Below are 13,254 nucleotides of genomic sequence, written 5' to 3'. Positions count from 1 at the left end.
GAAAATAATTTTAGTAAAACCATTTCAAGCACATTCAGTGACTGGATGTATATTTTTACATTGTGTACTCATTTAGATTTTATGTAAGCCATTGTGTGTGATTATTCTGTGTTGATCATTCTGTGTGGCTGCTGTAGAATTTATTTTTGTTTTTATTCTTTTATCTTGATTTTTATTCATTTACTTTATTTTTTGTATTTTACAAGATGATGGCTATAATTATTTGTGCTATACAGTATATCTTTGTTGCTGTCTATTTTATGCATAGAAGTTTGTATCTCTTAATCCCATTACCTGTATTTTGTCCTTTCCCTCTGTTCTTTCCTCTCCTCACTGGCAACCACTAATTTGTTTTCTATATATGTGAGTCTGGTTCTCTTTATTGTATACATTCATTTGTTTTATTTTATTTGATTCCACATAAAAGTGATATCATACAGTATTTTTCTTTATCTGACTGATTTTACTAAGCATAGTATTGTCTAGGTGCATCCAAATTGCTGCAGTGGCAGAATTTGGTTCTTTTTATGGCTGAGTAATATTCCATTTTGTCAGAACTCTCCACTATGACCCATCTGTCTTGGGTGGCCCTACACACCATGGCTCATAGTTTCATTGAGTTAGACAAGGCTGTAGTCCATGTGATCAGATTGCCGCACAATTGCACTCATCTCATACTCTAGCAAAGTAATGCTCAAAATTCTCCAAGTCAGGCTTCAACAGTACATGCACTGTGAACTTCCAGATGTTCAAGCTGGATTTAGAAAAGGCAGAACAACAAGAGATAAATTGCCAACATCCATTGGATCATCGAAAAAGAAAGAGAGCTCCAGAGAAACATCTACTTCTGCTTTTTTGACTACGCCAGAGCCTTTGTGTGGATCACAACAAATGTGGAAAATTCTTAAAGAGATGGGAATACCAGACCTCCTGAACATCGTCCTAAGAAATCTGTGTGCAGGTCAAGAAGCAACAGTCAGAACTGAATGTGAAACAACAGACTGGTTTCAAATCGGGAAAGGAGTACGTCAAGGCTGTATATTGTCACCCTGCTTATTTAACTTATATGCAGAGTATGTCATGAGAAATGCCAGGCTGGATGAAGAACAAGCTGGATTCAAGATTGCCGGAAGAAATATCAATAACCTCAGATGTGCAGATGACACCATCCTTATGGCAGAAAGCAAAGAAGAGCTAAAGAGCCTCTTGATGAAAATGAAAAAGGAGAGTGAGAAAGTTGGCTTAAAACTCAACATTCAGAAAACTAAGATCATGGCATCTGGTCCCATCACTTCATGGCAAATAGATGGGGGAACAATGGAAGCAGTGAGAGACTTTATTTTCTTGGGCTCCAAAATTACTGTAGATGGTGACTCCAGCCATAAAATTAAAAGATGCTTGTCCCTTGGAAGAAAAGTTATGACCAACCTAGACAACATATTAAAAAGCAGAGACATTACTTTGCCAACAAAGGTCCATCTAGTCAAAGCTGTGGTTTTTCCAGTAGTCATGTATGGATGTGACAGTTGGACTATAAAAAAAGCTGAGCACAGAAGAATTGATGCTTTTTAACTGTGGTGTTGGAGAAGACTCTTGAGAGTCCCTTGGACTGCAAGGAGGTCCAACCAGTCCATCCTAAAGGAAATCAGTAAATATTCATTGGAAGGACTGATGCTGAAGCTGAAATTCCAATACTTTGGCCAGCTGATGTGAAGAACTGACTCATTGGAAAAGACCCTGATGCTTGGAAAGAGTGAAGGCAAGAGAAGGGGACAACAGAGGATGAGATGGTTGGATGGCATCACTGACTTGATGGACATGAGTTTGAGTAAACTCTGGGAGTTGGTGATGGACAGGGAAGCCTGGTGTGCTGTAGTCCATGGGGTCGTGAAGAGTCAGACACTATCGAGTGACTGAAATGAATTGAACTGAATATTCCATTGTGTGTGTGTGTGTGTGTGTGTGTGTGTGTATGTGTGTGTGTGTGTTTGTGTATGTGTATATATATGGCATTTTTTCCTTTACAAATTCATTTGTTAATGGACACTTATGTTGCTTCCATATCTTGGCTATTATAAGTAGTGTTGTTATGAACATTGAGGTGTGTCTATCTTTTGAAATTAGTGTTTTTGGTTTTTCCAAATATATACCCAGGAGTGAAATTGCTGGACATATGGTTGTTCTGTTTTTAGCTTTTTGAAGAGCCTCCTTACTGTTTTCCACAGTGGCTGCAACAAATTACCTCCCTACCAACAGGGTACAGGTATTCCTATTTCTCTACATCGTTGCTGATGTTTGTTACTTATGGACTTTTTGATGATAGCCATTCTGACAGGTGGGAGGTGATATCTCATTGTGGTTTTGATTTGTATTTCTCTAATAATTAGTGATGTTGAGCTTCTTTTCACGTATCTCTTAGCCATCTGTATGTCTTCTTTGGAGAAATGTCTAGTTAGCGGGTATCAGGGGTGAGCTATGGTGGAGTGGACACCCTCAAAGAACTGGGCTGCTTCTCATGTTGATAAGTAAGCTTCAGCAAATACATTATTTATGGATATTCTGAATTTAGCATTAAAATATAGTTTATGTTTGAGGTTGAAGGGGAATCTGGCTATTCTTAGTCTACCATGTTGCCAGTTCTCTCTTTAAAAGCACTGTTCAGATTTTTGACCTTGCCACTCCACACTGCATGTGTGCTCAGTTTCCTAGTTGTGTCTGACTCTTTGCAACCCCATAGACTGTAGCCCATCAGGCTCCTACTGTCCGTGGAATTTTCCAGGCAAGAATACTGGAGCAGGTTGCCATTTCCTATTCCAGGTTATCTTCCTGGGATAACCTGGAAGGATAACCAGGGATCAAACCGAGTCTTCTATGTCTGCTGCATTGGCAGGTGAATTTTTTACCACTGAACCAGCTGGGAAGCCCTGCCACTCCATACTAGCTTTTTACAAAAAGTTAAATCTTGTCTTGCTAAATGCAGTGGTCAATTTTCTGTCTTTATCTTATTTATCTCTAGTAGGTTTTAACATGTTTTTCTTCAAAATTTCTCTCCCCCTGTCTTCTGTGACACTGTAGTCTCCTAATTTCCTTCTCATCTAATTGGCTTTTCCTTTTTCAAAAATTGAGATATAATTGACATATTGTGTAAGTTTAAGGCATGCAATGTGTTGATTTGGTACACTTTTTGCAGTAGGATTACCATCATAATGTTAACTAACACCTCCATCACATCACATTATTATTTCTTTTTTTGTGGTGAGAACATTTAAGATTTAGTCTCTTAACAACTTTCAAGTATACAGTACAATATTTTTTACCATAATCACTATGCTGTTCATTAGAACCCCAGGGCATTCTAATCTAACTGCAAGCTAGTATCCTTTGACCAACATCTCCCTAGCTCCCTGACTCCTCAAGCCCTGGTAGCCACCATTCCTATTTTCTGTATCTATGAGTTCTGCTTTTTTAGATTTCACATATAAGTGAGATCTTCTAGTATTTGTCTTTCTCTGTCTGACTTACCTCATTTAATACCCTCAAGGTTGCAAGTGGCAGAATTTTCTGTAGTTGCTGAATAATATTCCATTTTATATGTCCCTTCCTCTTTTGTTTTGTTTGCTGGCTGCTGCTTTTCTGGCTGACTTTTAAATGTTAGTGTGATCCCAGATTCCATTCTGAGTTTCATTCTCTAAGGCTTTTTCTGAGTGATCCTACTGCTTTAAATAATACCTGTATCCTTCTGACTCCCTATTTATCTCAAACTTAATGTATATGGAAAAGAATTCTTCTTTTCTGACAAGCTTATTCTTTCCCTAGTCTTTCCTATCTCAGCTACTGATCCTACTCTCCACCCAGCTGCTCAGGTCTCAAACCTAGAAGTTCTTCATGGTCCCAGCCCCCTTAGACTGTCATTCAGTTTATCATTAAATACTCTCTCAGCTTTATGCTCAAAATATATCCTATGTTTGTTCACTTCTCATCATCTCTATCATTTTCACCTTTGTTGATGCCACTGTCATTTTTTCTGTGAACTGCTACCACTGACATTTTTCGGAAGCTTCCTAACTGCCTGATCTTCAGAAAGTTCATTGTCTACATAGCAATAAAATAATCTTTTATACTTTTATAATAAGATAATTTCACTTCCCTGTTAAAACCTTACAAAGGTTTTCTGTTGGAATTTTAATAAAACAAAATTTCCTTCCATAGTCTGTGATATAGTGAAGAGGAAATAGTTATCCAGAAGAGGATTTTTTTTTTCCACTTATTTTTATTAGTTGGAGGCTAATTACTTTGCAATATTGTAGTGGTTTTTGCCATACATTGACATGAATCATCTATGGATTTACACGTATTCCCCATCCCGATCCCCCCTCCACCTCCCTCTCTGCCCGATCCCTCTGGGTCTTCCCAGTGCACCAGCCCCGAGCACTTGTCTCCTGCATCCAACCTGGGCTGGTGATCTGTTTCATCCTTGATAATATACATGTTTCAGTGTTGTTCTCTCTAAACATCCCACCCTCGCCTTCTCCCACAGAGTCCAAAAGTCTGTTCTGTACATCTGTGTCTCTTTTTCTGTTTTGCATGTAAGGTTATCGTTACCATCTTTCTAAATTCCATATATATGCATTAGTATACTGTATTGGTCTTTATCTTTCTGGCTTACTTCACTCTGTATAATGGGCTCCAGTTTCATCCATCTCATTAGAACTGATTCAAATGAATTCTTTTTAATGGCTGAGCAATATTCCATGGTGTATATGTACCACAGCTTCCTTACCCATTCGTCTGCTGATGGGCATCTAGGTTGCTTCCATGTCCTGGCTATTATAAACAGTGCTGCGATGAACATTGGGGTGCACGTGTGTCTTTCAGATCTGGTTTCCTCGGTGTGTATGCCCAGAAGTGGGATTGCTGGGTCATATGGCAGTTCTATTTCCAGTTTTTTAAGAAATCTCCACACTGTTCTCCATAGCGGCTGTACTAGTTTGCATTCCCACCAACAGTGTAAGAGGGTTCCCTTTTCTCCACACCCTCTCCAGCATTTATTGCTTGTAGACTTTTGGATAGCAGCTATCCTGACTGGCGTGTAATGGTACCTCATTGAGGTTTTGATTTGCATTTCTCTGATAATGAGTGATGTTGAGCATTTTTCATGTGTTTGTTAACCATCTGTATGTCTTCTTTGGAGATATATGTCTGTTTAGTTCTTTGGCCCATGTTTTGATTGGGTCATTTATTTTTCTGGAATTGAGCTGCAGGAGTTGCTTGTATATTTTTGAGATTAATCCTTTGTCTGTTGCTTCGTTTGCTATTATTTTCTCCCATTCTGAGGGCTGTCTTTTCACGTTGCTTATAGTTTCCTTTGTTGTGCAAAAGCTTTTAAGTTTCATTAGGTCCCATTTGTTTATTTTTGCTTTTATTTCCAATATTCTGGGAGGTGGGTCATAGAGGATCCTGCTGTGATTTATGTCAGAGAGTGTTTTGCCTATGTTCTTCTCTAGGAGTTTTATAGTTTCTGGTCTTACATTTAGATCTTTAATCCATTTTGAGTTTATTTTTGTGTATGGTGTTCAGAAAAGGGTTTTGTGGGGAGATACAGAGCAAAAGCTATTTAATTCATGATTTTATCAGTTGGACATATTTGTGAATTCAGGTTATTGTAAATCAATGAAAGTTCAATGAAAGTTATTCTTTATAATGATTATTTAGGGGTGCTTAGTTATTTTTAAGTTTCCTTATATATGGAACTATAAGTTCTTGAAATATTTTAGAATCTTCAAAGATACACTTAATTTTATGTTATGTTATTGTATTTTAATATTTGGGAGTTGGCAATTTATACTTTATTTGTTATTCTTCTTAACCATAAAAATCTCAATTCATAACTATTCCAGATAATAGTTTGCTGTATTAATTTCTTGAACAAGAATGTTGTAAAACATGTGTTTTGTGTACCCTTTAGTATTGCTTGATAATATTGAAAACTTCCACAATCTCAGCAAAGAAAAGATGAGTGCTCCTGACCTGTGGAATACTCTGTCTAATTTGAACAATAATTTAAACAAAGATGAATTCCTAACTGCACTGAAATTGGCAAAAGCTGATGGTGAGTATTCCAAATACTAAAATTAAAAGATATATGGTTTTATCTTCTGCCAATCTTTATTTATCCTTGTATCTTGTATTTGGCTGATATGCCAGTATATACATTTAGGAAATATAAAGAAAGCTCATATTGTTTGGCTGTCCTATAGAAAATAATTAATATCTAATATATTATTTCTCTACATTGATCAAATATGCACTGACTGTCACCGGATGAAGCCAAACTGAATCCAAGTTTGGCTACTTGTTGCTTGAAAGGCCAATACTCAGGAGAAAAGTATTGGCATAAATGGAAAAAATTGCTTTATTCAGGCCAGCAATCTGAAAAGATGGTAGACCAATGTCCTAAGACCATTTCCAAGTTGCCAGTTAGGAGTCAAAGGTTTTAATGACAGTGTGAGGGAGGGGCCTACAGGATGTATGAACAGCTTGTGCACAATTCTCGGATTGGTTGATACTGACTGATTAGTTTAAAAGCATTATGTTTCAGGCATCATCTACCCTCTGACTTTAACCCATCTGGGGTCTACATGATTATGGCCAGCGTTTTCATCTGATAAAGTCTACTTCCTATAGAAACAACTTGAGAATGTGTGTTAGACCCTGATCTATTAATAAATCTTTCTGGGAACTGGGAATTCAGTGATTGTGCTGTGTGACTGGTTTGTAGTTTAAATTTTTTACCACTTTCCTGGCCCAACAGCTAGCTGTGTTTTGTTTTTGTATTTTCACATTTCATAATCATTTACTCTTGATCTAGCCTTTTGGGACTCTTGGGAGGCCTAGGAGAGTAAAGCTTTTCTACACATAAAAGGCAGGTGGAGGATATGGAGGTGGTGGTCTGTCCTGGGAGGGCAGAATGCCTGATAGGGTCCTGCTTGGTTGCTTGACTACTTTCAAGTTCCATAATATGTTAACGGAAAATGGAATATCCCAGTGAACACAGGGAGTTAGGAAAATGGTTTATATCCCAGTTTTATTAATACTTCTTGGGATAGTCATGCTGTTTGGTTGAAACAGGCTTTTATTTAATTTGTTAGGAAAATGCATTTGCTGGTGGCTACCACCTGTACCTCGTTAGGAAGTGAAAAAAGATTCACACGAAACAAAAAAAAAGTTCACAAAAATACTATAAAAAAAGACAATAGATTACAATTTTAAAAATAAATTCTCCATTATATCCTGCTGATATTCTGCATTTAGGAAAGAAAGAGTCCATGGCTACATGTGATCATTTCTACTCTCTCATATTCTTAGTACCCTAAAGTTACGAATGTATTTTTATACTCTTTTTTTGTGGAATGTTTATGCAGGACTAGCCTAGTAACATAAGCATGCTGTCTGGGGTCTTTTTCAAAAATTGTCATCCTCTGTGAGTGTTACTACCCCCCTTTTCTCCTTTAATTGAGGCTGGTTATTTTAGACTTTAAGCATGTGGATTGTTTTCTTTATTGGGATATATGAGGTGAGAAGGGTTGATTGAAACACAAGGGTAATTTTCTGGTAGTAGGGATATTTTCCCCCCTCTTTTTTCCTCTGTGGCAAAGTTTCAGGTTCTTTTGATACAGTGAATGGAAGTTGTGGGCAACATGTGCCAGAGAAAATATTACATAGCATTTATTTTAATCAGACCAGTAAAACATTTTATGCATTATGAAGATAACTCAGCTGTCTATAAAACCACTTATTGTGGTAATAAAGCTCCATATATTGTATCCTATTCATTATTATATACTTGTGAAGCAAATATATAGTGTGTAAAATGTAGATTATTTTACCATCTAAATCCGAATATATACAAGATATTGAAAACTGTATGTGGACTTCATCTGTCATACTATTTCTTCTTTTAACTTTAAGCCTTTTATACAAAGTGATTTGGCTCTTATTTTAGTGTACAGGGGTGCTCAGTAGCTTCAGTTGTGTCTGACTCTTTTGACCCTGTGGACTGTAGCCTGAGAGGCTCCTCTATCCATGGGATTCTCTAGGCAAGAGTACTGGAGCAGATTGCTGTGCACTTCTCCAAGGGATCTTCCCAGCTCAGGGATTGAACCTGACCAAAGTAGCTAACACGACCAAGTGAACTGATAAAGCATCTCAACACATCCTTAGAAATATGAGAAAGAACTTAAGGATTATTGTCCTGAAATAATCATTTGACCAGGTTATGTTAAAAAGAAAAAAAAAAGCAACAGATTTAGGTTCTCTCTAAGTGAATTACTTCCTGGCTGTTGATGATATTCCATATTGACTCCTCAGTATTTTAAAGTATATTTAAAATGAAAAAATTAGTTTTATGATGATTAGAAAAATGCATTGAAAAGTAAAAAAGGTGTGTATCATTTGGAAAATTCAGAAATGCTTCCAAAATATCAAGTTATATAGCTTTTGAGTCCCTCCCTGTTTCTGATAAAAGATCTAAATGAAGAGAGTTGAGGTTGAGCCAAAATATGTCGGGATGATGTGGAAAATAGTTAAGGGGAATGTGAGAGACTGAATCCATAGACTAGGAATTATAAGGAGGAAATCATTATAGTTGTAGCCAGGCATAAAGACTTCAGATACTTTCTTCTCTTCTGGTTTCTCCAGTTTTATTTGTTTTAGGTTTTTAAACTTAAACTGAGATGTATTTGTTCTATTTCTCCTGACTCTGATCTCTGATGGAACTGAAATTAGCTAAATAACTTTCTTTTCTTTTGGATTTGACAACCTGATTCAGAACATGTCTTTGTGATATTGCTATTTTCGTTTATACTTGTTCAAGTTAGGTCTGAACATTTATTTCAGGCTCTAACTTTGAAACCTGGCACTTGTGGTGGTTAACCTTGTGTTGGTGGTTTAGCAAAGAATGCGTGCCAAATTCCAAAATCTCTGTCTGCCCACATGTCTTTTCATAGAATATATTTTAAATGTACCCAAGGAATCTTTTCTGAAACCTGTGGTTGCTTTTCTGTTTCAGCATATGTAAGAACTTAAGGACCAAATGGAATTATAGGTCATAGAGATTTGTGTCTGTTGGTAAACAGGCCCAACCCTAGATGCAGATTTTGTTAGAGCACCTGCTAGTGTCATTGGCACCTGGGGACCTCAGATGCTCCTTGTTTGTTTGCTTTTTTCCTTTCTTTCTTTTAGAATTCTAAATAGCTGAATTTAGTTGTGTTTGAATATATGTGCTGGATTCAGAGGAATCTTCACTTAGGTGACTGAGCTGCAATGCCTACTGCTTACTTTAAGCTTCTCTTTAAGCTGCTATAAATTGAAGACACTTAATTGAGAAGGTCTTTTTGTAACTAGTCTTAGAAAATTTGATTATCTTGCCTTGCTAGTTGATATGAGGCTGGTAGGAGATTATCCAGAGTAACAGACTATAAAAGAATCGTGGGAAATGGGATACACAAACTTTTTGTATCCTTTTCTACCCTTTCTTCCCACATCAGAGAGATACCTGACATATTTAAGGCAGAGCTCTTATAGTTAGGGAAATGTAGGGCCTACTAAGGGGCTTCCCAGGTGGCTCAGAGATAAAAGAATCTGCCTACAGTGTGGGAGCCACAGGAGACGTGGGTTTGATCCCTGGGTCAGGAAGAACCCATGGAGAAGGGCACAGCAACCCACTCCAGTATTCTTGCCTGGAGAATCTCATGGACGGGCTACAGTTAATAGGGACACAAAGAGTTGGACACGACTGAAGCGACTTAGTATGGCTCAATGGGGCAGGACCCTACTAAAAGATAGAAGCTGGAAAAATGCAATAAAGATACATGCTCTTACTGTAGAGTACAGTTCCTAAAAATCAAAGTGTTAATTTGAAAGCCAAGGAAAGATAAAAGATAAGACACTATTGGTTGTAGCTATATGTGTGTATATATTTCCAATTTTATTGCATAATAAGTGACAAATATAATTGTATGTAAAGTGTATAATATTATGATTGAAAGATATAGTGGAAGGATTAACAAGATCAAGATAATTAACACATGTACACCCATTACCTCACATAGTTAATTTTGTGTGTATATGAATGATTAGAATGCTTGACATCTAATCTCAGCAACTTTCAAGTGTAAATTGCCATATGTTCAACTATAATCACCATGCTGTACATTAGATTCTCTGAACTTATTCTTTTTCTTTTATTGAAACTATTTTTCTTATAACTGAAAGTTTTTGCCCTTTGACCTATGCTTCTCCATTTCCCATTCCCCAAGCCCCTATCTACTTTATGTTTCTATGAAATTGTTTTTTTTTTTTTAAGATTCCAAATATAAGTGATACCCTACAGTACTTGTCTTTCTCTGTTTGGCATATTTCACTTAATAAAATGTATAATGCCCTGCAGGCTTTTCTATGTTGTCACAAATGGCAGAATTTCCTTCTTTTTTTTATGACTAAATAATAGTCCATCATGTATATATAATTAAAAAAAAAAGGGAAATGGTTGAATCATGTGGTAGTTCTATATTTAATTTTTTGAGGAACCACTATACTTTAAAAATAATGACTGTACCCAGTTACCTTCCAATCCACAGTGTATAAGGGTTCCTTTTCCTCTATATCCTCACCAGTATCAGTTATTTCTTTTTGGTAATGGCCACCCTAACAGATGTGAGATGATATCTCGTTGTGGTTTTGATTTGTATTTCACTGATGATTAGTGATATTAAACACCTTTTCATATACCTTTTGGCCTTTGTAGCTATATATTTAAGCTCTAGGCAAGGTCTTATCTGCTGTCAATACACTTTCTGCTTATACTGTATTCTATCCTATGATCATAAACTATAGTAATTCTAAATCCTTGGATTAATTTTCCCTGTTCCAGATTCATAAAACAAAGTGTTTGTCACTTTGTCTTTGTAATCTCGTACTTATGTATTTTTGTATAAGAAATGGGTGTAAACATCAATCAGAAATTCTAGCTATAGAGCCATCTGACTTTGGAAAAAGTTTTACATCTGCTACAGTATTTTTATCTTCAAACATTTGAAAGGCTAAAATTAAACTGAGATTTGTGTCTTAGTTTTATTTATGGTGATATGGATTGCATAGTTTCTCTTGACTATTGGAAATGAACATCTCAGCCTGATTTCTGCAGCCATAAGGTTTCTTCATTCCATAAAATTAATCTTTTGGTCACTCAACAATATACAAAGGAAATATAATTTTTATGAGTACATCAAATAATTTACATCTTCAAAGATTGCTTTATTGGATCCAACTTCTGCTTCAGTGAGGCTGATTTATTTAAAATGTTTTTCTTACAGAAGGTGACAAAGTACAAATTGAAGAATTTGCAAAAGTGGTAAAGGAAATGCATGATACCTCCAAGTTAAAAGGTAAGTATTGGATTACTTGTGACTGTTAAATTTATTTTTATTGGAGGGATGCCTTTGGTTTTGTTTTTTACCTTTTCTGGTTGTGCTAATTTCTGGTTAACATATTGGCATTGATCTATTTATAGGTAGGCAGAGCTTGGTTTTGATTAAAAGTTGACAGGTTTCTTAATGAAAGAAAAAAGGTTTTTTGTAGAAAGGGACCCGCTTAAACCTATTTTTAACTTTTTTTGTTTTTAGGACTTTATATATACAGTCAGCACTGGCCTTAAAATGTTTCCAGATATGAAAATTCTGTATATCGTTTTAAGCCTCAGACTTAGGACTCCATCCTGTGTATAGGCTTCTATATTATATAATTTCTCATAAATCTTTTACTTCTTTTTTTTTCACTTATTTTTTATTAGTTGGAGGCTAATTACTTTACAGTATTGTAGTGGTTTTTGTCATACATTGAGATGAATCAGCCGTGGATTTACATGTATTCCCCATCCCGATCCCCCCTCCCACCTCCCTCTCTACCCGATCCCTCTGGGTCTTCCCAGTGCTTTTACTTCTTTAATAGACACTTCTTATGTTCCTTTCTTTAGTTTTTGTTAAATATCAGAGAGACCATGTGCAGTTCAGTGGCACAGGTTTTCTACTATTTGACTTCCATTTTGGTTTAAAAGTTAAAGATGTAGGACTGAAACCAATGAAGATTGTACTTGTGGGGTTTGTGCACTTTCTTGTTTGGAAAATATATTTAAAACAGTATTACTGGTGATTTATTTGAATAGCCATTCAAATAACTATTTGATCAGTGAGCACTCTTGTGAAAAGAATGACAACTCAGAAAAATGTTAGGGAAATGACTCAATGCAGAGCCATTTCTGTGTCCAAAGAAGCAGACAATATACTTATAGATTTTTAATACATAGGCTTTCTTGGCATATGAAATACCCACCACTAGAGCTCTCTTTTAGGTAAGAAATGTATTTAATATTTTCTGGTTTACATATAAGTATTTTACCTGGGTCATAACATAATTAGCATCAACATAGTATAGTAGTTAATTAGATTAGCTAAGCAATAGGAAACAGTGCATAGTAGTAGAAAAGAGCGTGGGCTATGGAGTATGATAAAAGATGGGTGTGTGGTTCTTTGACTTATTAGCTGCCTTCTCACTCTAGGCCATTCTGATTTCTTCATCTTTAAAACAAGGATGCTAAAAACAGCGTGTTTCTCATACAGTTGCCAGGATCAACTGCAAAAATACATATTAAGCAGAATTATTAGGTACATATTATCTGCTTAGCAAATGGTAGTTAACTTTGAAGTCAGAGAGCAGGGCTCAGATGGTAAGAAAAAAAATGTTGAAATTAAGCCATTGCGAAAGGAGAACAGATGGATTCGGGTTAGGTACCTGAATCTTGGGGATGGTCACAGGAATGAGGGAGATGGCATTGGAATCTGCCAGTTAGTGCAATATAAGGCCAATAACTACAGGGAAGAGTAAACAAGGGCTCCCCAAGAAGGAAAGAGTTAGCATAGCAGGCCCTCCATCATAACCGATCAGGCTAGTTCACTGTGTCTCAGCTGTCCGCTGGAGAACTTGGAGGGGCCTGGAGAGGAGGCATAATGTGCAAAGTTCTGTACTTCCCTTCAACAAAGACACATACAGTCTTAAAGGATTATGGTCAGTGTCTGATCTTGTAGTTTAGGATATTAGGGATGAGGCAGGCAATGCTAGGTTATGATGAGGATTAAGAATAGCCATTGGTGTGGATGACTTTGGAAAGAAAGTGAAGGCTTGTTGGCAGTTAAGATGTCA

At 36.4% G+C, this 13,254-nt stretch overlaps 1 protein-coding gene across 16 annotated transcripts in view; it reads left to right on the top strand.

Moving 5' to 3' along the window:
- Positions 1-13,254, top strand: part of EFCAB3 (EF-hand calcium binding domain 3) — a 419,723-nt gene that overhangs the window by 77,915 nt on the left and 328,554 nt on the right. For all 16 annotated transcript variants that reach the window (XM_070479568.1, XM_070479567.1, XM_070479577.1 and 13 more), the window contains exons 16-17: positions 5,966-6,109; positions 11,373-11,444. In XM_070479568.1, coding sequence (XP_070335669.1) covers positions 5,966-6,109; positions 11,373-11,444 — 216 coding nt within the window. The remainder of the gene's footprint in view (positions 1-5,965; positions 6,110-11,372; positions 11,445-13,254) is intronic.

Source organism: Odocoileus virginianus, chromosome 17 (genome assembly GCF_023699985.2).
Source record: "Odocoileus virginianus isolate 20LAN1187 ecotype Illinois chromosome 17, Ovbor_1.2, whole genome shotgun sequence".
In the NCBI taxonomy this organism is placed as follows: domain Eukaryota; kingdom Metazoa; phylum Chordata; class Mammalia; order Artiodactyla; family Cervidae; genus Odocoileus; species Odocoileus virginianus.
Note: the sequence above shows the minus strand (reverse complement) of the source record. Positions and strands in the feature narration are given on the sequence as shown.